This window comes from Xenopus laevis, chromosome 1S (genome assembly GCF_017654675.1).
Source record: "Xenopus laevis strain J_2021 chromosome 1S, Xenopus_laevis_v10.1, whole genome shotgun sequence".
NCBI classification, from domain to species: domain Eukaryota; kingdom Metazoa; phylum Chordata; class Amphibia; order Anura; family Pipidae; genus Xenopus; species Xenopus laevis.
The window spans coordinates 91,601,687-91,626,364 of record NC_054372.1 but is presented as its reverse complement, the minus strand read 5'-3'; the positions used below and the strand labels follow the sequence as shown (position 1 = coordinate 91,626,364).

At 42.1% G+C, this 24,678-nt stretch overlaps 1 protein-coding gene across 3 annotated transcripts in view; it reads left to right on the top strand.

The window, feature by feature from the left end:
- Nucleotides 1-24,678, top strand: part of LOC108706851 (mitotic interactor and substrate of PLK1) — a 71,771-nt gene that overhangs the window by 6,800 nt on the left and 40,293 nt on the right. The window contains exons 2-6 of one of the 3 annotated variants that reach the window (XM_018243619.2): nt 5,577-5,730; nt 11,727-13,818; nt 13,994-14,160; nt 20,077-20,115; nt 21,923-22,930. In XM_018243619.2, coding sequence (XP_018099108.1) covers nt 5,671-5,730; nt 11,727-13,818; nt 13,994-14,160; nt 20,077-20,115; nt 21,923-22,012 — 2,448 coding nt within the window. In that variant the 5' untranslated portion in view covers nt 5,577-5,670 and the 3' untranslated portion in view covers nt 22,013-22,930. Of the gene's footprint in view, nt 1-5,576; nt 5,731-11,726; nt 13,819-13,993; nt 14,161-20,076; nt 20,116-21,922; nt 22,931-24,678 lie in introns of those variants that run through there. The other 2 variants (XM_041579912.1, XM_041579913.1) reach the window with 2 other exon arrangements.

The following is a 24,678-nucleotide window of genomic DNA, read 5'->3' as shown; positions in this document are numbered from 1 at the left end:
AAAACATTTGCATGTCTGACGTTACAGACTGGCCAAAGGGCTTTGTCCTTGCAGGTGTGCTCGTGGCAGGATTACTGGCACCTCTGCCCCTGGAATGTTGATGAGTTCCTGAAGTGACATCACCCTTAAAAGCATTGTACAACATGTTTTGCAGGCTGGTTTGTAAATGCCGCATCTTTTCGGACTTGTGGTATGTTGGTAACATTTCTGACACTTTATGCTTGTACCGAGGGTCTAGTAGCGTTGCGACCCAGTACAGGTCCTTCTCCTTAAGCCTCTTGATACGGGGGTCCTTCAACAGGCATGACAGCATGAAAGACCCCATTCTCACAAGGTTGGATGCAGAGCTATCCATCTCCGCTTCCTCATTATCAAGGACTGCATCATCCACGGTCTCCTCCCCCCAGCCACGTACAAGACCAGGGGTCCCCAAAAGGTCACCACTAGCCCCCTGGGAAGCCTGCTCCTGTTGGTCCTCCTCCTCCTCCTCCACAAAGCCACCTTCCTCCTCTGACTCCACTTCTGGCACCTCTCCCTGCGTTGCAGCAGGTGCCTGGGTTCGTTCTGGTGATTCCGACCAGAAATCGTGCGCTTCCAGCTCCTCGTCACGCTGGTCTACAGCCTCATCTGTCACTCGTCGCACGGCACGCTCCAGGAAGAAAGCGAAGGGTATTAGGTCGCTGATGGTGCCTTCGGTGCGACTGACCATATTTGTCACCTCTTCAAAAGGTCGCATGAGCCTGCAGGCATCGCGCATAAGCACCCAGTAACGGGGGAAAAAAATCCCCAGCTGTGCAGATCCAGTCCTACCACCCAGTTCAAAAAGGTACTCGTTGACGGCCCTTTGTTGTTGCAGCAGACGTTCCAACATAAGGAGCGTTGAATTCCAGCGAGTCTGGCTGTCAGAAATCAAACGCCTGACTGGCATGTTGTAGCGCTGCTGAATGTCAGCAAGGCGTGCCATGGCTGTGTAGGAACGTCTGAAATGGGCCGACACCTTTCTGGACTGGGTGAGAACGTCCTGGAATCCTGGGTACTTGGAGACAAAACGTTGGACTATTAAATTTAACACATGTGCCATGCAGGGCACATGTGTTAAATTGCCTAGTCTCAACGCTGCCAACAGATTGCTTCCATTGTCACACACCACTTTTCCGATCTGCAGTTGGTGTGGGGTCAGCCACCGATCGGCCTGTGACTGCAGAGATGACAGGAGTACAGATCCGGTATGGTTTTTGCTTTCCAGGCACGTCATCCCCAAGACAGCGTGACAACGGCGTACCTGGCACGTCGAATAGCCTAGGGGGAGCTGGGGGTGCACAGGTGTGGAGGAGGAGAAGGAGGACCCAGCAGCAGAGTAAGAAGAAGAAGAAGACGAGGTAGAGAGCGATGGAGGAGTAGAGGTGGTGGCAGAACCGCGTGCAATCCGTGGCGGTGACACCAACTCCACTGTTGTTGTTGAGCTACCCATTCCCTGCTTCCCAGCCATTACCAAGTTCACCCAGTGGGCAGTGTAGGTGACATACCTGCCCTGACCATGCTTGGAGGACCATGCGTCAGTAGTCATATGGACCTTTGGCCCAACACTAAGTGACAGAGATGCGGTAACTTGGCTCTGCACATGTTGGTACAGGTGTGGTATTCCCTTTTTAGAAAAAAAATTGCGGCTGGGTACCTTCCACTGCGGTGTCCCAATTGCTACAAATTTGCGGAAGGCCTCAGAGTCCACCAGCTGGTATGGTAAAAGCTGGCGGGCTAAGAGTGCAGACAAGCCAGCTGTCAGACGCCGGGCAAGGGGGTGACAGTCAGACATTGGCTTCTTACGCTCAAACATGGCCTTCACAGAAACTTGGCTGGTGGCAGATGACTGGGAATGGGAACAGGTGGTCAAGGTGGAAGGCGGAGTGGAGGGTGGTTCAGACGGGTCAAGGAGAGCAGAGGTAGAGCAGTAAGATGCTGGACCAGAAGGAGTGTGGCTTTTAGTTTGCCTGTTGCCTTTGAGGTGTTGCTCCCAAAGTGCTTTGTGCTTGCCGCTCATGTGCCTTCGCATAGAAGTTGTACCTATGTGGCTGTTGGGCTTACCAAGGCTCAGTTTCTGACTGCACTCATTGCAAATTACAATGCTTTTGTCAGAGGCACACACATTAAAAAAATCCCACACTGCTGACTTTTTGGAAGTGTGCGATCTGGCGGTAACAGTAGAAGTTGGCGGCATTGGCGGCAATGGCGGGTGCGTTGGCCGGCTGAACACAGGTGCCGATACATGTTGTTGCCCTACTGATCCCTGCGGGCTGTCCTCCCTGCTTCTTCTAAGTCTTATTCTCCTACTGCCTCTCTGACTCTCCGTCTCTCCATCTGAACTACCCTCCTCTTGCTCTCTTCTACTAGGCACCCACAAAACATCAATCTCCTCATCATCATTCTCCTCAGATGCATCAATTTCTTCTGACACATCACAGAAGGAAGCAGCAGCGGGGACCTCCTCCTCATCACTCATTATGTCCATCTCTATCGTGTTCTCTGCCAGAATTAAATCTGGTGTAAGGTCCTCATCTCCTTCATCTTCTTCTGGCAATAATGGTTGCGCATTACTCAGTTCAAGAAACTCATGGGAAAATAACTCCTCTGACCCCAGTGAAGAAGGGGCACCGGTGGTGGAGGAAGTGTTACGTGGGGTGGCCATAGCAGTGGAGGATGAGGAGGATGTTGTGGTAAAGTTAGAAACGGTAGAGGATGGGGTGTGCTGTGTAAGCCAGTCAACTACCTCTTCAGCATTTTGGGAGTTCAGGGTCATTGGCTTTTTAAAACTGGGCAATTTGCTAGGGCCACAGGATTGCATAGCAGCACGGCCCCTAGCACGGCCTCTGCGTGGCGGCCTGCCTTTGCCTGGCATTATTTTTAAAAAAACAACAACAACAACAAAAACTCAGTTGGTTTTTCTGGAAACGATAATACACACAGCTAGATGGCGGGTTGAAGAAAACAGTGTGCAAATAATGCCTACAAGGTCAACGTATACACTACTACAGCGGTGGATATGGATTACGTAAAATATATGAATGCTGCTTGAAAAAAAGTAACTCAAGTGGTTTTTCTAGAGACGATAATATTATCAATATTTAGACAAAATGTGAACAAGCTCACACAGCTAGATGGCGGGTTGAAGAAAACAGTGTGCAAATAATGCCTACAAGGTCAACGTATACACTACTACAGCGGTGGATACGGATTACGTAAAATATATGAATGCTGCTTGAAAAAAAGTAACTCAAGTGGTTTTTCTAGAGACGATAATATTATCAATATTTAGACAAAATGTGAACAAGCTCACACAGCTAGATGGCGGGTTGAAGAAAACAGTGTGCAAATAATGCCTACAAGGTCAACGTATACACTACTACAGCGGTGGATACGGATTACGTAAAATATATTATGGCTGCTTGAAAAAAGTCACTCCGGTGTTTTTTCTGGAGACGGTAATATTATGGATATTTAGACAGAATGTGAACAAGGTCACACAGCTAGATGGCGGGTTGAAGAAAACAGTGTGCAAATAATGCCTACAAGGTCAACGTATACACTACTACAGCGGTGGATACGGATTACGTAAAATATATGAATGCTGCTTGAAAAAAGTCACTCCGGTGTTTTTTCTGGAGACGGTAATATTATGGATATTTAGACAGAATGTGAACAAGGTCACACAGCTAGATGGCGGGTTGAAGAAAACAGTGTGCAAATAATGCCTACAAGGTCAACGTATACACTACTACAGCGGTGGATACGGATTACGTAAAATATATTATGGCTGCTTGAAAAAAGTCACTCCGGTGTTTTTTCTGGAGACGGTAATATTATGGATATTTAGACAGAATGTGAACAAGGTCACACAGCTAGATGGCGGGTTGAAGAAAACAGTGTGCAAATAATGCCTACAAGGTCAACGTATACACTACTACAGCGGTGGATACGGATTACGTAAAATATATGAATGCTGCTTGAAAAAAGTCACTCCGGTGTTTTTTCTGGAGACGGTAATATTATGGATATTTAGACAGAATGTGAACAAGGTCACACAGCTAGATGGCGGGTTGAAGAAAACAGTGTGCAAATAATGCCTACAGGGCAAATAATGCCTAAAAGGTCAACTTATACACTACTACAGCGGTAGTAAAATAAAAAAAAGTAAAATAAAAAAAAAATGAATATTAAAAAAAAAAATTAAAGTTGGTGCTGCTGAACTACTAGGAGCAGCAGATTAGCACACCAGTCCCACTCCCCAACACTGCTAGACTAATAGCACTGGGCTCTTATAGTAGTAGTAGTAGTAGTAGTAGTAAAACAACAAAAAAATAAATAAAAGCAGTCCTTACAAGGACTACTGTTATTGCAGCAGTCAGCAGATGAGATCAGAAGCAGGACAGCTGCCCACTGCAGCTACATACAGAGCACTGCAGTAGAAGGTAGATTACTAGCCAGCAAAGCTACCTAAGCTTAAATGTCCCTCAAACCCCTGCAGACTTCTGTCCCTCCAATAACAGAGCAGTATCAAAACGATTACTAGCCAGCAAACTTTCAACTGTCCCTGAAATCACTAACAGGCAGCAGCTCTCTCCCTACACTATCTCTTCAGCACACACAGGCAGAGTGAAAAAACGCTGCAGGGCTTCGGTTTTTATAGGGAAGGGGAGTGGTCCAGGGGAGAGCTTCCTGATTGGCTGCCATGTACCTGCTGGTCTGGGGTGAGAGGGCAAAAAAAAGCGCCAACAATGGCGAACCCAAAATGGCGAACGTCGCGCGACGTTCGCGAACTTCCGGCGAGCGCGAACACCCGATGTTCGCGCGAACAAGTTCGCCGGCGAACAGTTCGCGACATCTCTAATGCAGAGCTATAACCATTAGGGTATAGGATATAATGAGGAATATCACCAGTTTGTAGATAAAGAGGGACATAGGAAATATTCTCTAAGCTTTGACAAAGTGCCAGGGGGAAAAGGGGGAATGAAAAAAAAGAAAAATATAATGCCAGCAGTATAAAAGGGTAAGAAGGAGGTTTACTGCAGAAAACGGAGAAAGTGAAAATAGATTTTCTCTCTGGCTCTATTCCAAAGGTTGTAAGCAATCGATACTATGGGTCCAAGGTTGGATATGATCATCATAAATTCCAAACATCTTGCTTGACTGGTGCCAATAAATGATTTTGCTCATAAAATGAAAACACACTCTCTACACTGTCAAATCAGATCTCTGCATATATTTTCAAACTGGTGGCAGACTATTTGCTGGTTGGTTACAACAGGCAACTGCACTTGAGCCGTTTAGCAGCTGTGCTAATAAATGAGCCCTCATGAATACAGATATGCATGCCAGTTTTATTTTGTTAACAATACTGATTACACTAAATAACAGATCTTATAAATGCATACAAAAACCAAAACGAAAAAGTTACAGGATCATTTTAGTGCTGTCAAGATTATGATGTTAGGTTTAATTTTTTACTGGTGAGAGAGTGAAAGTTCATCGTTCTCTCTTTCCTTATTTTCTCCTATTGACTCATGCTGACATGTGTTCTCTAGTACTGACAGACATTTACCTGCCACTGCTCCTGTCTGGGCCTGACCCCCTGGCTCACAACCTCTTACTCATTGGCTTGACCCCCATGATAAGAAGATGTTTAAATATCCCTCACCATGGCAAGTGCTCTTCAGTGGTATGGAGAGAAGGGACATGGTAAGTAAAATAGAATGTGTCTTACAATTATGTACATTGTGTGCTCAATGGAATAATGCACTTGGTGCTCATTTTGAACAACTATGACACCCTGCCTATGTTAAGAGATGTTTGTAGGAAGGAACTTCTATAAAATGTGTGGGTTGCCATTACAGCAGATTTTAGCTTAGTTATGTCTTTTTACTACTGTATTCCCTTTGTTTAGGGATGATTTTCCCTTTAACTACTAGGAGCAAACACTAAAACCCAAATAACAGTTGGAAGGCACACATATTAAGTCCCGCTTGGGGATATTTTGTTTCAATATATGTGAAGAAACAAGAAGAAAAGGCTACAATTAAGAAAGCTCTATATAAGTAAGGTCTATATAAATATACCAGTAAACCCTCAAAGTAATGCTGCTCTGAGTCTCCTCTGTCAAAAGAAACACTGCATTTCTTTCATTTTATTGTGATACATGGGCTTCTGTATCAGAATTCCTTCTTTCAGCTTAAACCTCATGGCGGGGAATGAGCATGCTCAGTTTGCTCAGTAATCTGAGCCCAGAGCTATGAGTTAACAGGGAGAGACTCAGGCAGGAAGTAATGTCAGAACAAGCTAATATGGCAGCTGCTATCCTGCTATCCTAAAAGCTTCTAGAGTTGTTTACTCAGGTATGGTAAAGCATTCTGCACATATAGATATAGTGTTGTAGCTTGCACTATTGTGGCTAATCTATTGGCAATAAACTGCTGCGGTAACTTTCCTTCTCCTTTAAGGGAGTGCTGTTTCTGTTTGTCCTGGCAACCTATTGCAATGCTATCGGGAGGCACCTCCCCTCCCACATGCCACCCCTGGAGCAGTCTTACTTGCCATTCTTAGGTAATACTGGGAAATAGAGAACTTTTTGTCTGTAGTCAGTAGAATGTACATACTCTTATTATTAGTATGTAAGGAAATGATTTAGATTAAATTGATAATGTATATTATAACTGAAAATATGTATAAAAACTAAATGTATAGTATACATTATTAAAACCTTTGCCCAACCTCAACACACATTTCACAACTGTACCCATATATTCCAGAGGGAAAGAAAGTCACACACACACAGATCAATACTATGACGTGCACTAATGTTACTGCAACATCCAATCTTCTAAATGTGAAATAGTGTGACAGCAGTAGGACAAAGTACTCTAAAAATCAATAGCCCAAACAAAATGGAAACAAAGCTGTGCTTCTATGAGGTAACTCCAGACCTTTGCAAATCATCTTATCAAGTATTTTCTTCACAGGAGAAAATTTCCATTTCCTTAAGGATAAAATTTGTGGTTTAACAAAAAATAATGTAATAGATAGATTATGGGGCACATTTACTTAGCTCGAGTGAAGGATTAGAATGAAAAATACTTCGAATTTTGAAGTATTTTTTTTGGCTACTTCGACCACCGAATTGGCTATTTCGACCTTCAACTACGACTTCGACTTCGAATCTAATGATTCAAACTAAAAATCGGTCGACTATTCCACCATTCGATAGTCGAAGTACTGTCTCTTTAAAAAAACTTCGACCATCTACTTCGCTACCTAAAACCTACCGAGCACCAATGTTAGCCTATGGGGAAGGTCCCCATAGGCTTTCCTAGCAATTTCTGATCGAAGGAAAATCGTTGGATCGATGGATTAAAATCCTTAGAATCGTTCGATTAATCGAACGATTTTTCCTTCAATCGTTGTCCTTTTTCCTTCAATTGCGGTAAATCCTTCGACTTCGATATTCAAACCATAGTAAATGTGCCCCTATATGTTAAATACTTCAGTTCTAAAAATTTCAAGAATGAAATATCACACAGGACTATTAATTGCCTCTACACATAATGACAGTCATAATGCCTGTCCCAATGCTATTTTCTGCACCTGTGATCATTGGTTATTGATATTAGATGGAAGCAACCAAGTAGCACTCATCAGACTGCCCCAAGGGATGTTCAGTCATACATTTCAAATGAATAAGTAGAATAAAGTTAATGGATTGAATAGTTGTTGTTGAAGAATTGCTGCTTTAATTGTGTCCAGAGGTGGAACTACTTTTTATGCTGCCTTCGTCCTTATGCTGTGGTGCCACCCAGCCCCTCCACAAGCTGGAGTAGTTACCCATCTTCTGACTGAGGGCTATGAATGTGTGTCAGACGAAGCCTGTACAGTGAGTGCAGCTATGAGTTTCGTATTGCTTACCGGGGCTCACATCAGGTAGTACTCTAGTCAGGGGTTCTGGCTGGAGCAGAGGTGTGATTTGTGGGTCACAGGGGGTGGAGCTTGCAGACCTACCTACCTAATCTTGTAATAACCCCTTGTTGCAGAGTAAGTGCAGCGGAACTCACAGGCGCCATCTTCTTCTCTTTGGTAATCTTCGTAAAGTGAGCGTCGTATCGGCGCATATGCAGTTGAAGCAATCTTCCGGTTCCGGACAACTGCGCATGCGATAAAAGTCATGAAAATTGCCAGAGGGAAGGAAGAAGACCAGAAGATTACCGAATAGAAGAAGATGGCGCCCTTGAGCTCCACTGCGCTTACTCTGCAACAAGGGATAATTACAAGATTAGGGCCAATTACTGGAGTTATTACCTGTGTGGGCGGAAGCAGGGTTGGGGGACTATGTATGGTAAGGGGTAGTGGGTTTTTTATATGGGGGGTTGAATTCTCCTTTAATTAAAACCAATAGCACCTCGAGGGAGCAGGACTGGACAGCAGTGCATATAAAACCCACCTCTTAGTGCATAACTACGCATCTATTAAAGTCTAATGCAACACCCAGTCGATCCACTATACTCACACATGTTCAGCCTTGTCTCTAACACCCTCCTTTCTTTTGGGTGTGTTATTATTATGATCTCTGGACTTTGCCTGTCACTCTCCTACACATCTTCAGAACAGATTCAGTGAAGTGACATGAGCCACAAGGACCAGTATCCCTGAAGGTGAGAGCAAATGTCCAAATGGGGATGCAAGGGAAGTGTATTTTGGAGTGTCCGTGGGGGTGAGTGTTTCAAGGGGAATGAAAGAACCAGAATACTTATATTATGCACACAAATAACGAAAATGGAATATCAGCTGGGAACTTAGTGGGCCCCCACAAACTGCTGAGTATGCTGCCTTAATTGCTAGAACTCTGACAATACCAACCTTCTCGTTTAAAAAAAAAAAAAAAAAAAAGCTATGGAGAACAGTACAAATTAATAAACAGAGAAAGACACATGAAGCACTGAGAGTCAAATTTTGCGAGTAAAGGGAGACCAACACAGGAATAGGAATTGATATTGTGCCATTGTTGCCAGTTCCAACCACTTAACTTATTAGACACACACTAGAAAAACGGTGTCATTTAACTGTTTCTTTAGAAATGCTGTTTCAGGAGTTGTATATATTTATAACTTATGTCATCATACAATAGTACTATTTGTGGGGTACAATGCAGAAGTATGTATGTCTTTATTTGTATCTCATGTGTTTATACCTTTGAAGATCTGAAAACTGAAACTTCTGGTCCCTCTGTTTTTATGCCAATACATATGCTTTAGAAAGTGCGCTTTTTTCAGTGCCTCATGCTGCCCTATGCCCATGTTTGTGTTTGTAAAATGTCTGCTTCTGACATTCTTGGAATTATCTCCAACTGGCCTTATCTGCAACAGCCAGCGGTACTTGACTGCACTTGATGGCGTCAGCCCCACTCCCATTTCTTATTCCCTTGGTGATACCCAACACATGCACATGCAGAATCAGTACTGCATAGTACAGCACCAGGAATCTTTATGTAAAGCCTGTCCATGGCCATATCCCTCACAGGTTTACAAGAAAACAATGACATACTGAATCACACTGGACACATTTTAGTAATTTGCCATCACATCTGCACCAAGAGACCAAGAGCCCTGTCACTACCACTTGTACTGTTGTTGAAATAATTATAGAGCATATGTTAGTCCATGACACTGTCATGTCCTTATAAGTATAATCTGGTAACTGTAATTTTTTCCCACCCATTGACAAGTGTGCCCTAGATTTGCTCTATACACATTCAATATTTGTCACACTCCATTCTGAATGAAGAATTTCCAAACTGTGACCCCCTCTATCTGCAAGGTTTTTTGAATGGCAATAAAAGCCCTTATTTGTGCAAAGTGCAAAAAAAAAACCCACACACACAATTCAACATTTCATTCCAGTTTAGCTATGCCATGCACTTGCAACAGCTGCAGCAAAATAAGAGCCACATGGATGCCCATATTCTTTCCCACCACAAAAATTACATTCTTCAGCAGAGGGGTTGAGGCTTGAACCCACACATTTACTAGTCAGCTATGACTGCTATTCCTTTAAATAGTATCCATAATCAAAGGCAATACTCAAAGGCAATCTTTCAGCTATGTTTGTTTTGTTAGTATCAATACTATCCTTTTCAGCTTCAGACTGAGGGGTGTGAGCCCATCAGGGCTGCCACATCAGGCACCTAAAAAAAAACAAGATCGCCCCTCCGCTAAACGCCCCCGTGGGCTAATCCCCCTCTGTTCCCCCTTACCCCCGCGCATACCTTCTTCACTCACGGATTTGCACTGCGGTCTGGTGGAAGGAGGCAAGGAAGAATGCGGCTCTGCCTGCAGGTTTTATTCCCGGTGTCCCGCAGGCCCAGTCCGACCCTGCATCTCTTGTAATCTATGAAACATATCACTTTTAGGACAAGCACATTTAAAGGAGAAACAAACCCTTAACAAAAAGAAACCCTACCCCCCTAACCTATGCCCCTAACTCTTTACTTACACCTCCGTGCAGATTCTGTCCAGCGGAGTTCACGGCAGCCATCTTCAGCAGCTTTTATAATCTTCGGAATGAGACCGGCGATTCATCAATTTCATGAGTTTTCACTGCATGCACAGTCGTCGGGTAACAGAAAATTGCTCCAACTGCGCATGCACCGCTACATCAGTCTCATTCCGAAGATTACCAAAGAGAAGAAGATGGCTGCTGTGAACTCCACTGGACAGGATCTGCATGGAGGGGTAAGTAAGGGCAGTGGCGGAACTACCAGGGGAGCAGGGGGTGCGAGCGGGCCAGGGCCCGCACCCCCTCAGGGCCCCCTGGCAACTCACGTGCCACTGATAAATGCGGCCGTACAGAGGGGGCGTGGCCCGGCTGCGCGTCACGCACCAGGGCCCGCCCCCCTCTAGTGACGCATGAGGGAGGGGGGTCTATGTAGGGTAGGGTATTTTTTTATTATGGGTTTGTTTATCCTTTAAAAGTAACTTCATACTCAGAATTAAACTAAGCTGCTCTGCAACTGGTCAATTTTATTTTATGTCTATATCTTTGAATGTTCATATGCAATTGCCTATGCAGATAAGGACTAGGTAGGTAGAGCCACAATCTACCTGAATTAATTATTAAATTATATATTGTATTATATAAAGTCATATTATTATACAATATTACAAACTGCCCTGTAGCTAATTAACTTTCTATGATTTGCATGAGTAATAAACTGCTTTTGTACATGACTGTAACTTGCCCTGCCTGGAACATATTATCAAGGATGGCCATAGATCATCAAGATATTGCACTTTTGCTTATAGAGCCACTTCCTTTGAATGTGGCACAAAAAAGATTTCATATAATATTTAACTAAAATCCACCAAAGTGTTAGATATTGTTGATGAAATGAGAGGACATTATGGGGTTGAAGAGAGAGTGGTCTAAGGAAGAAGGGGCTTGCAAATGTCAGATCCCCTTTCAAACTTAGCAGATGGAATTTACAGGCTACTAGCAATAATTAACCAAGTTTGACAGACCTGATAAAAAAAATTGTGTTATGTATGTGTGCATGCACACAGATATGTGAACATTGCTCAATAGAATTTATGACAGGTGAACATCAATCAGCTTGTGCCAGAATAATATAGATGGGTAATATAAACACTAACATATAGTTAATGACTGTTTTTTGGGGGGTTTTTTTTCATCAGATCTCAAATGAGGAAATAGCTAAAAGTCCCTACGTGAATGACAAAAGTCATTCTCAGACTGAGGTGCCAACAAGCAATATATCTGAACTGCATAGCACTGACTTATCCCTAAAAGACAAAGCAGTTGGCTTACCTGAACAAGAAAGAAATGATTTTGAAAATCAAGCAGTAATTTTTCCAGACTTGCCTGGCACACATGATAAAGAAACAAGATATGAATGTGAATTGCAGGTGACATGTACAGAGGAAAAGCCCATTTGGCAAGAGAACACTATTTTCAGTCAGGATATAAACTATACATCTAAGATAAACGAGCAAAACACATCTGAACCTCAAAGCATTGATGTTCCTGACATGGATAGAATAACCAGGAGTTCCATCTACTCATTATCCTCAGCAAGAGATGCAGAAAGCGGCAAGGAAGAAGCAAGACAAGAGTCTAATTCAACTGCTCAAGAAAGCCCTAGTGTGGAGCTGAGAAGCACAAGCAGTGATGTATGGGTTCCCCATCCAGACCGAAATAACCAGTTGCGTTTGTTGAAGGAAGAAAAACGCTTTGATGTAAGAGCATATCATTCCCAGAACAATCCAACCAAGCTTTTTACAGATAATGACTCAGAGGATGAATATAGCCCTCGCTCACATGATCTTACTCCAGAAAAATTGCTGGAGTTTGATGCACAGCGAAAGGACATTATAAAAAGACAGAGTCAACGGAAAAGCTTGGACATGGAAGAGCTGAAAATCTCATTAGATGAGACAAGGAGTTCCATTTCAGGTGCTGACATTAATGGGCTGGATAGTGGCCCCAATACTGACCAGATAAACTTTGAAGCTGCCAGACAACAATTTCTGATGTTAGAGAAGAAAAAGGAAAGCCTACCATTTCCCAGCCCCCAACTTCAATCCAAGCTCACCCACCTCTCCTCTCGAGTTTTGCTTGAAAATGACAATAGCAACCAAGGAAAGACAAGGGGCATTCTTGGGAAAGTGAGGGACAATGCATCACCCAGTACTGAGAATCAACCCATATCTAGCAGAAGTAGAAGTTCCAGCCAGCGCTACAATAATTTATCTGGGGAGATATATGCTGATAATGTAGACTCTAGAGCACAGGAAAAACCACAAGAAATTTTAAGCAGAAGCTACCAAATCACAGAGCAAGAATCTGAGGACATTCCAAATCCAAGTAATGAGACACCAATTGAGAGGGAAATCAGATTGGCCAAGGAAAGGGAAGAGAATTTGAGGAGGGAGAGAGGCATCCAGGTTAAGACAGTAACCAATGAGACTGTTGAAATCCTCAAAAATTCTGTTCTCCCTTTGACTTCAAATGTGCCATCTCAGAAAAAGAGCAAAGACAGAGCTCGTACTTCTATGTTTCTACAGAGGGAAATTGAAAAAGAGGCTCAAAGGGAAGCAGACTTGAAAAATGAGGGAAAAGTGGCTGGGCTTTATGATAAGGGCAGTGCTCAGGAGATAGATGAGCGCAGGAAATTATTTGAACAGCCAGATGAGATCCCTGTGAAACCACAGCATGTGACCACAAAAACAAACTTTAAGGGAACAATAAATAACTATAGTACAGAAGATGATATAACTCAGGTTTATTCTGGAGAACCTAATGTTAAAAGCAATGGTAACATCCAGGATGTCCAGCAGCCATATAGTGTAAGAACCAACTGGAAGCCAACACCCATGAACACATATATATATAGAAGGCAGAGTTTAGAAAACATATTAGACTATAAGGCAGCTTCAGAACCTTCCCAAGAAACTCACATCTTACACAAAGAAAATGTCAATGTTAAACCTCAGAAATCTCATGGAGATGAAGATGAAAAGAAGAAACAGTTGTTTAATGGAACAGAAGAAAATTCAAACCCAGAAGTAATATACAATGTCAGCAGGCTTAGGCCTTCTCTGTCCAATATTATTGAGCAAGAGATCCAGAAGACACTAGAGAGGGATAGGGACCTAAAAGCGCAACAAAGGAAAAGTGAAATGACTTCACTAACATCACCAGTAGACATCCAAACCACTGTTCCCTTCAATGGCTACAACCAATATGAAAAAACAGTACTGAATTCAGGTAAGCACAATTATCTTTGAGACCCTGTTCTTTGTGGGGTTTTAAAGCTTTGACTTTTACCTTTTGTTAATAAAAATAATCATCATTATGGTTGAGATCATATAATTCATGGGTTTAAGTGAAATGTCGACCTTACAGGAGTGATTTTACAGGATTGTTTCTTTGTTTTCTTTAGGCGTTTCCAATCAGTGGTCGACTGCTCCATACAAAGCCAACCCCTCTTATGGAACTCCATCATATATATTGTCATCAGAACAAATGTTCAAACAAAAGAGAGACCCTAAATTTGCTGTACCAGAGTCAGATTCAGATAGGCTAAGAAAGCATGGAGAAGATAGTTGGGTAAGTGCCAAAATGCTTGATGGAATACACTTCAGAAATATTGTTTGTAGTGTATACTTAATGTTGATTGAGAGATAGCTCTGATTTACTACAGTTTGTTAAAATTGTGTACAACTCATCACTAACTAACTCCTCCATTTTTAAACACATATGGATACTTTGCAAAAAGGAGCACACTACACACAGGTGTTAAGTTAAGTTAAGGACCCTGATGCAGCCTGGTTCCACCAGTACTCCATAATTTGTGCATCGGAATGACACACTGTTTAGGGAATAGATAGGGATTGGGAGCACATTTATGTACCTCCCCCTCATAAATATAGTGCTATCAAATGCAGGCATTGCTGTTATTTAGGGCTGTCCAATTTCCAACTAGCAGCCTGCTGGCCGGATGCGCCCCAGCCCCCCCCCCTTGTGTGGCCCCCCACATTGTCTGCTGTGATTCCTTACCTTGTGTAAGCTTTTAAAGGTAACAGTGCTGAGATTAACTGGACCCTGCATTATTTACACCTCAAATTTAGACTGTAAACGCCTGCATTGTTTACACCTGTAACACCTCTATTGGTCACATCCCTATAGCCCTGTACTGTTCACTCCTCAGACCCAAACTGAAACATTGTTCACCTCTTTGCACTTGAGAAAAACTGCTGGAGGGTCAGCACTCTGTTACCATATGTAGCACAGTATGAAATGTTCATCTTTGAGTCCTGATAGATTTCCCTGTCTCCTGCTGTATTCTGCCTTCCCTATTTTTTTGTGTGTGTGTGCGCCATACTCTACCTGCCCTATGCTCCCTGTGTGTGCCATACTCTGCCTGCCCTAGGCTCACCTGTGTGTGCCATACTCTGCTTGCCCTATGCGCTCTGTTTTTGCCATACCTGCCCCATGTTCCCTGTGTGTGCCATATGCTGCCTGCCCTATGCTCCCTGTATGTTTCATAATCTGCCTGCCCTATGCTCCCTGTGTGTTTCATACTCTTCCTACCCCATGCTCCCTGTGCATGCCATACTCTGCTTGCCTTATGCTCCCTGTGTATGCCATACTCTGCTTGCCTTATGCTCCCTGTGTGTTTCATACTCTGCCTGCCCTATGCTCCCTGTGTGTGCCATACTCTGTCTGCCCTATGATCCCTGTGTGTGCCATACTCTGCCTGCCCTATACTCCCTGTGTGTTTCATACTCTGCCTGCCCTATGCTCCCTGTGGGATTCAGACTCTTCCTGCCTCATGCTTCATGTGTGTGCCATACTCTGCTTGCCTTATGCTCCCTGTGTGTTTCATATTCTGCCTGCCCTATGCTCCCTGTGTGTGCCATACTATGCCTGCCCTGTGCTCCCTGTGTGTGCCAGACTCTGTCTGCCCTGTGCTACCTGTGTGTGTCATACTCTGTCTGCCCTGTGCTCCCTGTGTGTGCCATACTCTGTCTGCCCTGTACTACCTGTGTGTGCCATTCTCTGTCTGCCCTAGGCTCCCTGTGTGTGCCATACTCTGCCTGCCCTATGCTCCCTGTATGTTTCATACTCTTCCTGCCCCATGCTCCCTGTGTGTGTCATACTCTGCCGGCCTTATGCTCCCTGTGTGTTTCATACTCTGCCTGCTCTATGCTCCCTGTGTGTGCCATACTATGCCTGCCCTATGCTCCCTGTGTGTGCCATACTCTGTCTGCCTTGTACTACCTGTGTGTGCCATACTCTGTCTGCCCTATGCTCCCTGTGTGTGCCATACTCTGCCTGCCCGATGCTCCCTGTGTGTTTCATACTCTGCCTGCCCTATGCTCCCTGTGGGTTTCATATTCTTCCTGCCCCATGCTTACTGTGTGTGCCATACTATGCCTGCTCTGTGCTTTCTGTGTGTGCCAGACTCTGTCTGCCCTATGCTCCCTCTGTGTGCCATACTCTGCATGCCCTATGCTCCCTGGGTGTGCCATACTCTACCTGCCCTACTCTGTAGCTATTGGGATGTAAGCCTGGTATGGTTTGTTCTGGGGGTTTGTTAGCATTTGTAAAATTGTTGTTAGGGGCTCCTAATGTGTGAAATCCTGTGTTGGGGGGTGCAGTGTTATCCACGGGAGAGGAGGCAGCATATGGATTTAAGGGTATGTTTATGGTTTATTTAAGGGTGTCACATATTAGTGATAATTGATAACCCTGCAGTGAGCATCAACCATTTGGTTTTTTGGTGTGTTACCACCATAAATGTGAACATGGTTCTTGAGATAACATGGGTGTTGTTTAAATGGGTGTGGTGTAAAAGGGGGAGTGGTCAACACTGGCTTCCATTAGCGGCCCTCCACCATGTAGGCCAGAAAAATTCAGGCCCTCGGTACCACAGAAGTTGGACAGCACTGCTGTTATTGATGGGGGTGTGATAGATCTATATGCTTTAAGAAATTCATCTAGCATGAAAAGCAGGGTTCAAAGTACAAAAACATGGTGGATTACACTCATTATCATCTTCTCCAGCTCCAACTTTATACATAGCTCTCCGAGCAGAGAGCACCTACAGCCTTTTAATTACAGGTGAGGCTATTCTATGCAGCCCAAATGGCTGACTAGGCACATTTCACCAGACCTCTGCTCTGCCTCATGGACCATTTTGGGAGAAACGTATCCCATCCCCCCACTCAAACTTAAGTTCAGTACTTTTGACCACCAGACAGTATACCCTGGAGAGGGCATACACATCACCCTGTTGAATCTATGGTCAGTGCTCTACTACACATAATGAAATGTTGTAATGCCACTAACCATCTGGTAATACTTGAATTGTTTCCCCTTGTTGTGTGGTAAGTGAAGTCAGTTACTGAATAGAACTCCTGGGAGGAGGTAGTACTTTATGGTTTTGAGAGCCCTCTGTACAATGGTGTAATTGAATTTAGAAACTTCATTTAGTTTTCTAAATTTGCTTCTAAAATGGAGCATACCATCTAGTTTCTAGTTTTTGCATGAGTCTGATTTGGTCAACTATAGACTTAAAAGTTTGAACTTGATGGATGTGTCTTTTTTTCAACCTAACTTACCATGTTACTATGTTTTTGAATTAGAACAACTGAACCTGAGACCTAACCTCTTTTTAAGGGAATTGTTCAGTATAAAAATACAAACTCACTAAATGGATAGGCTGTGCAAAATAAATAAAAAATTCAATATAGTTTTCAAAAATATAATCTATAAAGGCTGGAGTGAATGGATCTCTAAAATAACAGAACAGAACACTACTTCCAGCATTGCAGCTCTCTTGGGTTCAACTGATTGGTTACCAGGCAGGGGGGGCACATGAGTTATAATGTTTGCTTTTGAATCTGAGCTGCATGCTAAGGATCAATTGCAAACTCACTGAACAGATATGTCCCATGTGGCTCCCCTTAAAGTCTCTGAAAAACAGCTGAAAAGCAGGAAGTAGTGTTCTGGCTATTATGTTGATCATCCAGTCACTCCAGCCTTTAAAAATTTCAAAACTATATTTGAATTTTTTTTATTTTGCACAGCCTTTCTATTTACCCAGTTTTTATTTATACACTAAACTGTTCCTTTAACATTATCTTCAGATTGCTTCTCCATCTCAAGTCTCCAGTACCCAGGGTTTCCGTTTAAACTTTACTCAAAGTCTGTTACAATATACTTTTGTCTTAGGACACACCATGGTAAATTTGAAATTTTATACGTTTGGTGCTTTGGAGTAGAAAGACAAATTTACCCATTGAGACTTCATTAGACTATGTACATTTTAAAAAAGCATAATTTTATGGGGTAAACATATTGCTAGTGGCATTTTTATCTTTGTGCTCTAAAGTATACTTATTTTCGGTGCAGTGTTTTTAAAAATGTGTTTATTATTTATTTGTACTGCTGTGGTGTTTAGAACTATACATTTCAGGAAACACCATACAACTATTCATGTATTGCTATATCACTGACGCAAAAAGCAACCATTCAAGCTTATTTTAAAAGCACTTGCATCCAGGGTCTGGCTGTACTCTGCGCCTAGCATTGGATTCGAAATATGGTACTAGGTGCAATACCAATGGCACAAAGCAGCCCTGTCCTTACCTCTGCCCAATCAGTTTATTTTTCTTAATACCTGGTATTAAGATAGGTCACTGTGGATAAGTTGTTTTCTTTTGTGGATAAAATCAATGTTTCATTGGTCTCTTAGTGTGATTATTTAATAGTGTTGAATTCAGAAACTCTGGCCCTTTATTTGTTGTTAAACTATGACCTCTGGTACTGAATGGTGTAAATTACAAACAATATAAGGGTAATGCCAATGGGGAGATTTGTCACCAGCCAAAATGCACGACCGTGGGCGACAAATGCTTCTCCACCTGCAACAATTGAAATCACCAGTGGAAAAAACCTACTTCATTCTTCTGAAGTTGCTCACAAGGCAACTTAGGGCGACTTTGGGATTTGTAGATTTAACCATCAGCGATTTCAATTATTGCATTTTCAGGCGAGAAGCATTTTCAGGAGATTTGTCTCTACAGTCGTGCATTTTTATTGCGAAACTCCATTGTAAGCCATGGCCCTAAAGACATCCCTATAACCAAGCTGGATATAGAAGGGAAAGCTTTACATACAAGTCTCTGCATGAAAACTGCAGGCAATAGTTGTACTGCAGATCCATCAGTATCCTGGGTAAGGGCTATACCACACGAGGCGATGCGCTTTTCAATAGTCGCCTGAAAAAGCCTGGCGAGGCATTTTCAGGCGACTGTTGAAAAGCGCATCGCCTCGTGTGGTTAGCACAGGCGTTTTTACATAGGCGCCCATACAAAACTGTCGCCTGCGCCGGTCGCGGCGACTGGCGTGGCGCTTTGTCGCCGCGACCGCAAACGCGTGGCTATCTCCCCGTGTGGACTAGCCCTTAAGGTTTTTTTTGGGCCCCCTCCCTCTTTTTTTAGAAATTTCCCAGAAAGGCTCCTTTTCTCCAACTCCTGGTGGTGACTTCTAGTGATTACATCCTTTGATATTAACAAAACTCTCTGCTACCATCTATTAGTGAAAAACATATATTACATGCAAATTACATTTTAACCTTTCGTCACCCTTTTACATTTTTTGGTAGATAATATCTAAAGCGTATGTGAGGTTAAAGTTCTGGTCATGCACTCATTATATTATGTAACACAAATTTACAGTATGCCAAACACAGTGAAGCAGCTGTATGTCCATACCTCCCAACTGTCCCATTTTTCAGAAATGGTCCTCAAACTAATACGCAGTCCCAGATTGTTACTGAAATGTCCCAGCTTTCTCTTTGATTTCCTGCACTGAACAGCCAGAAAAAGATACTAAGTTTCTAACTTAATTGGCTTTTGGCAGAGAGCCCAGAATATGTGTCAGGTGCACTTAGATACTTTTGTAACAATTTAATATAAGCAAAGAAACCCTCGTAACAATTTAAGATAAGCATGTCTCTTGGGGAAACTGTGACTTGCAGCTTAAAGGGCAATTCACCTAATTAGCAAAACTGTAATAACACATAAAAAACACAGAAATATGTTCAAACTTTCATAACCTGCCAAATTTTGTAAAATGAACATGCTAATTAGGGGGTGTGACCACAATTTTATCCAACATTTTCGGCAAATCTTTTTGTCCCTCTTTCGGTTTCCAAAATGTTGGGAGATATGGATGTCTGTTATTCTTTGAGGTCACTTTGTGTCAGACATTAAAGGGCCAGTAACATAAAAAACATTTTATAAAAATTTGTTTCTACTTAAAAAAAAAATTATGTTACTGGTCTTTTAAGTTTCCAGCACATTTACGAGAATTGCAGCAGATTTTTAAGAGAATCCTAAACCATTCCTGCAAATATTACTTGTAGGTTTCTGTATAGTTAATAATTTTTTGGATGAACCCTCTGTGCTGAAGGTCACAAGTTTCTATTTTTTCCCCCCATTTCTGTGTCTTCAGTATGCCGGCATTGACCCAAGCGATGAAGTCAACACCGAGGTAAATCAAGTTTCCAATGCTTAAATACTGTCTTAATAAATGTTCATAAAAAAGATCATAACAAGAAGGGACAGACACCATAAGTAGGAATTATTATTCATGCATGGCAGTATACAGAATACAGACAGCAAGCTCTCTTTTCACGCTGTCAAAAGAGTCACTATTACTCCTTGCTACAGCTTTTCCATAGACAACAATCACAAAAGAATTTAGCAGCAAGTAACATAACTCCCAGATTTTTACATACTAACCCTTTATGCATATTTACATTATATAAATAACTATACTTTACTTAAGGTGAATATAATTGCACATAATAAATACGGCATATTCTGAACCTTGTATAGATACCTCCAACACTATAACATTACTTTAGAGCAGATTAGGGCTCATAATTTGTATTGCAGCTTATCCAATGTCAGGGACCAATGAGCGCTGGTCAAATTCTTCCACTACTAACTCTGCACACCCATTCTGGAATGGTTCATGTATGGGGCAGTATGCTGCAGAAATTGGATAGAGCTGTCAACAAACTGTTGCGACAAAGTAGGAAACGTGGAAATGTCGAAAATGTCATTGTAAAAATGTGATTACCGAAGGCAAAACAAAAAACATGATTCCTCCTCAGCAAACTTTACAGTCAGCATTAAGCATTTAGGAGTTGAATGCCACTGACCTTAGGGTAATGGCACACTGTAATTTTTCACCCACAGTAAATCTATGCTACCATGGGCAACAAATCTCCCAAATGCCTTGCATACATGCAAATGTCAGTCTATGGTATTAACTATTAAAGTCATCAAGTACATTTAGGATGTGTTGCCCAAGGGCGACAATCTTTAGAAAATGCCTTGCTTCACAGACAGCGGCTGGGTGGCATGCCAGATGCCACCCCTAATTTTCTGCCGCCCTAGGCCCGGGCCTATGTGGTCTCACTACAAATCCGGGCCTGCATTCAAAGCTGTAAAAGGAGAAAAGGCACTGGATACACAGCAGATAACAGATAAGCTCTATATTATACAATGGGATTTTTGAAAACGTATCTATCTACTGTGTATCCTGCGCTTGAATGGCTGCCTCCAAGGCTACACAGCAGCTATAGTTGTGTTCTGAAGCAAACATGCCAGTGCAGGACAACACTACATCATTACATTGTGAATTTTAATTGTGCATTGCCCACTTTTAAGAAGTGCTTGAAGTTGTCATAATCTTTTGGAGCAAACATAACAAAAAAAACAAAGTTTTATTACATTCACTGCGCACTGGCGCTAACTATAAAATTCGGAAACCTTCTTCTACTATCGGAAAGTGGTTGCTAAACAGTTTCTGGGTTCGCAAAAGCTATATTAAATTCGCACAAAGGAAAATTTGTTCACACAGAGGCATAACTTTTTGCATTGCGAATATTCTTTCCATTACCGACTTTTATTACATTCCCCCATAATAAGTTTATACTTATGCTCATGTTTTATACAAAAATAGGGAAATCCACTGCATACATCTCTGTCAGTCTGTGAGCAGGCCATACAAAGTACTTCTTTAGTACTTAGAATAAACCTCCTAATGTTGGGGGTGAATTTTATGATACTATTCTTTTATTCCCTCAATAATTATACCTAAATAAAATGTGCAATATTTAGTACATTTATTTAAAAAAGACAAAAAACCTGCACTAGGGAAAGAATGATTTGTAAATAAAAAAAAAAACCTCAAGAACATAGATGACCCACAGTATCACACAGACCAGCAGAGCGAATGTTTGCGATGGCAGCAACAATATAATAATGAAATGCTTTGTTTCCCTCAGATTGTGGAGTCCACACGTGTAAATCGGCACAAAAACAAAATGGCTATGCGTTGGGAGGCAGGATTGTATGCCAACCAGTCAAGTGATTAAATCCAGGTCGCCCCAGGCAGCTGTATTTTATTTATGCAATACCTACTAACAACTTAGCCATCCAAAAAAGCCTTGCTGGACACACGACTAACTGTTGGGCATGACTATGAAGTAAGGAGAAGGAGAATTGCCTCAAATCCCTTGGTTTTCTTATTGAGCCTTATTTCCAGCTTGGACAGAATATAGACAACTGAAAGAACCAAATCTTCTCTTGATTTATTATACAGATTTTTTCTTCTAATATGCATACAAGGATGAGTGGCTGTTATTCTTGTATTCTTGTAAAACATGTTATGTGTGGGTCATATTTACAGCAAGAGAACTGTGCTTGTCCACCATTTATGTATAATAAACTGAGCAACTTTCCTATCACTATCACTGCCAGTAAATTATACTTGATGCTGTCTTTTAATCTGTGACTACCAGGCAATATGATTGCTCTACCATTCCATGGAATTTGAAAGAAATTTGGGAGTAGAATATTGGTTTCTGGCACTTTGTAACTTCTTTTTCCAGCCAGTGTCGTTGCTAGTCGAGGGGTTACACAACTTCTATCTAATGTATGTGTGGGAATCAACAGGGGTCCTGTCGCTCAAGCAACTAAGAAAACAAATCATGTTTGGTAAACTAAATGATTTATTTACGAAACTGCTTTGCCAATGTCATGAAATAAACCCACTTTAATTCATTGATTTTACTACTTTACATAACAGTAATTATAAGATGCCTTAATTAAATAATGGCTATGTAATCCCCTATGGAGGAGTGATAAGGTAACAGACTTGGTTCATGAACCTACAGTATGTAGGGTTGCTAGAAAATTACCTGATGTGGAAAAGGAGGGAAGCAGGCTTCACTCCATGCTAATTGTCTTCTATGCTCTTAGCTATTTAGCTTTAAATAAAAATATTGAAAGGCTATTGCTTCTGTGTTTCATATTTTGTTATACAAGACTTTTGTACTTGTTTGTTTAGTCATAAGGTGAAGGATATTCCAAGTACAGATATGAAATCTAAGTATGATGCTTTGTGTTTTGTTTCCATAATGGGGAAAACGTTGCCTAAATGCTAGTAAAACATCGAAATGTTACAAATCCAGATAGGATTGTTTTGCCAACATGGATTTGTGCCAGCTTAATTTACAATACTTCATGGCAAATGACTGCTCTTAAATCTTTACCCGGCAGTATGATTACTCTGATTGACGTACAGCACTAAAACAGGAAGATTTTTGTAGATAAAAATGCCTTTATTAAAACATTTGGCAGGACCTGGATAAGCGACGTTTCAGGCTACACAGAGCCTTTTTTCAAGCTAGGCTCTGTGTAGCCTGAAACGTCGCTTATCCAGGTCCTGCCAAATGTTCTAATAAAGGCATTTTTATCTACAAAAATCTTCCTGTTTTGGTGCTGTACGTTAATCAAATACTTTGAAAAGGATTGGAAGGTGGCCAGCAGTCAGGGTACGTGCACCAGGCTCTATAAATTAATAAAGTTTGGGAGCTGATTCTATTATATAAGTGGACACAAAAAGGAAAAAGTATGACCCATAGTATTGCACCTACCCACTCAATTAATCTGAGATCCCAAAAAGAAATGAATAAGACATAACTTTTATTTATTAACCAACTAAAAATGATATGAAACGAAAAAATGTATGTTAAAATATTTAAAAACAAGGTTAGGTATAGAAGCTGAATAGACACGAAGTCAACAGCTCATAAACGGTAACCATAAATTGAGAAAGTTAAGTGGGTTTGTATTCACAGTTTTAACTGTTTCCCCACTATATTCTCAATAGCAGCAGGTTGCTGGTGACCCACAGTATGTGGGTAAACCGGACGGACCGAACGGTATTGCGGGTCAGTATATGGCCTCTGTATATGGTTGAGCCAAAATATGGCAACACACACTTATACCTATAAGCTAGTTATACTTTGATATATAACCACATGGGATTGAGCAATATAGTAACAACTCAGGTCAGGTTATGACGGGAGGAGATTTAGCGAACCAAAACTTCAATGCCCGCTCAGGTCGTCCCTCGTATCCAGGCTCTATAGCGCAACTATGACAGAGTGTCGGCGTGACTATAGGGGGATCAACGTCCCGGTATCGAGTATGCTACCCGTTTCTTCCCGTACACCCCTCCTTTGAGGTTAAATCAAGGCGCCATGTATGAGTATCCGACTGGTTTGACCCTGTTAGCGTGACAAACGGAGGAGCGACCTGTCGGTACTGTTTACGCTACCCGTTTCCTTCCCACACCTCCCTTCCTTAGAGTTGAGCAGAGGAGCTAGGCATAAGTATCCGACTAGCGGAATACATTAAGCCCGTATCTGTATAACAAGGTTTCCCAAACCACCCTTCCGCCCTTCCGCCCGTTCACCAGCACCAGCCCATTCCCCGTTCCTGCCTAACAGTTAAAAATGTTATTAGAAGCGCCTGACGCGCGTTTCGCTCGCCAACCTGCGAGCTTTGTCAAAGGCTATTTTTGGCGCTCAATGGATGCAGGTTTAAATGGAGAGGCAAATGCCTCTCAAAATTTGAACTGGCCAATCATGACATTGGGGGCGGAGCACTGTTCATTATAGTGCAGCTGCCCTATATTCCTTCAAAGCAAATTGCTGGATAAGTCAAATGGCAACATTACTTAGCAACAAATTTG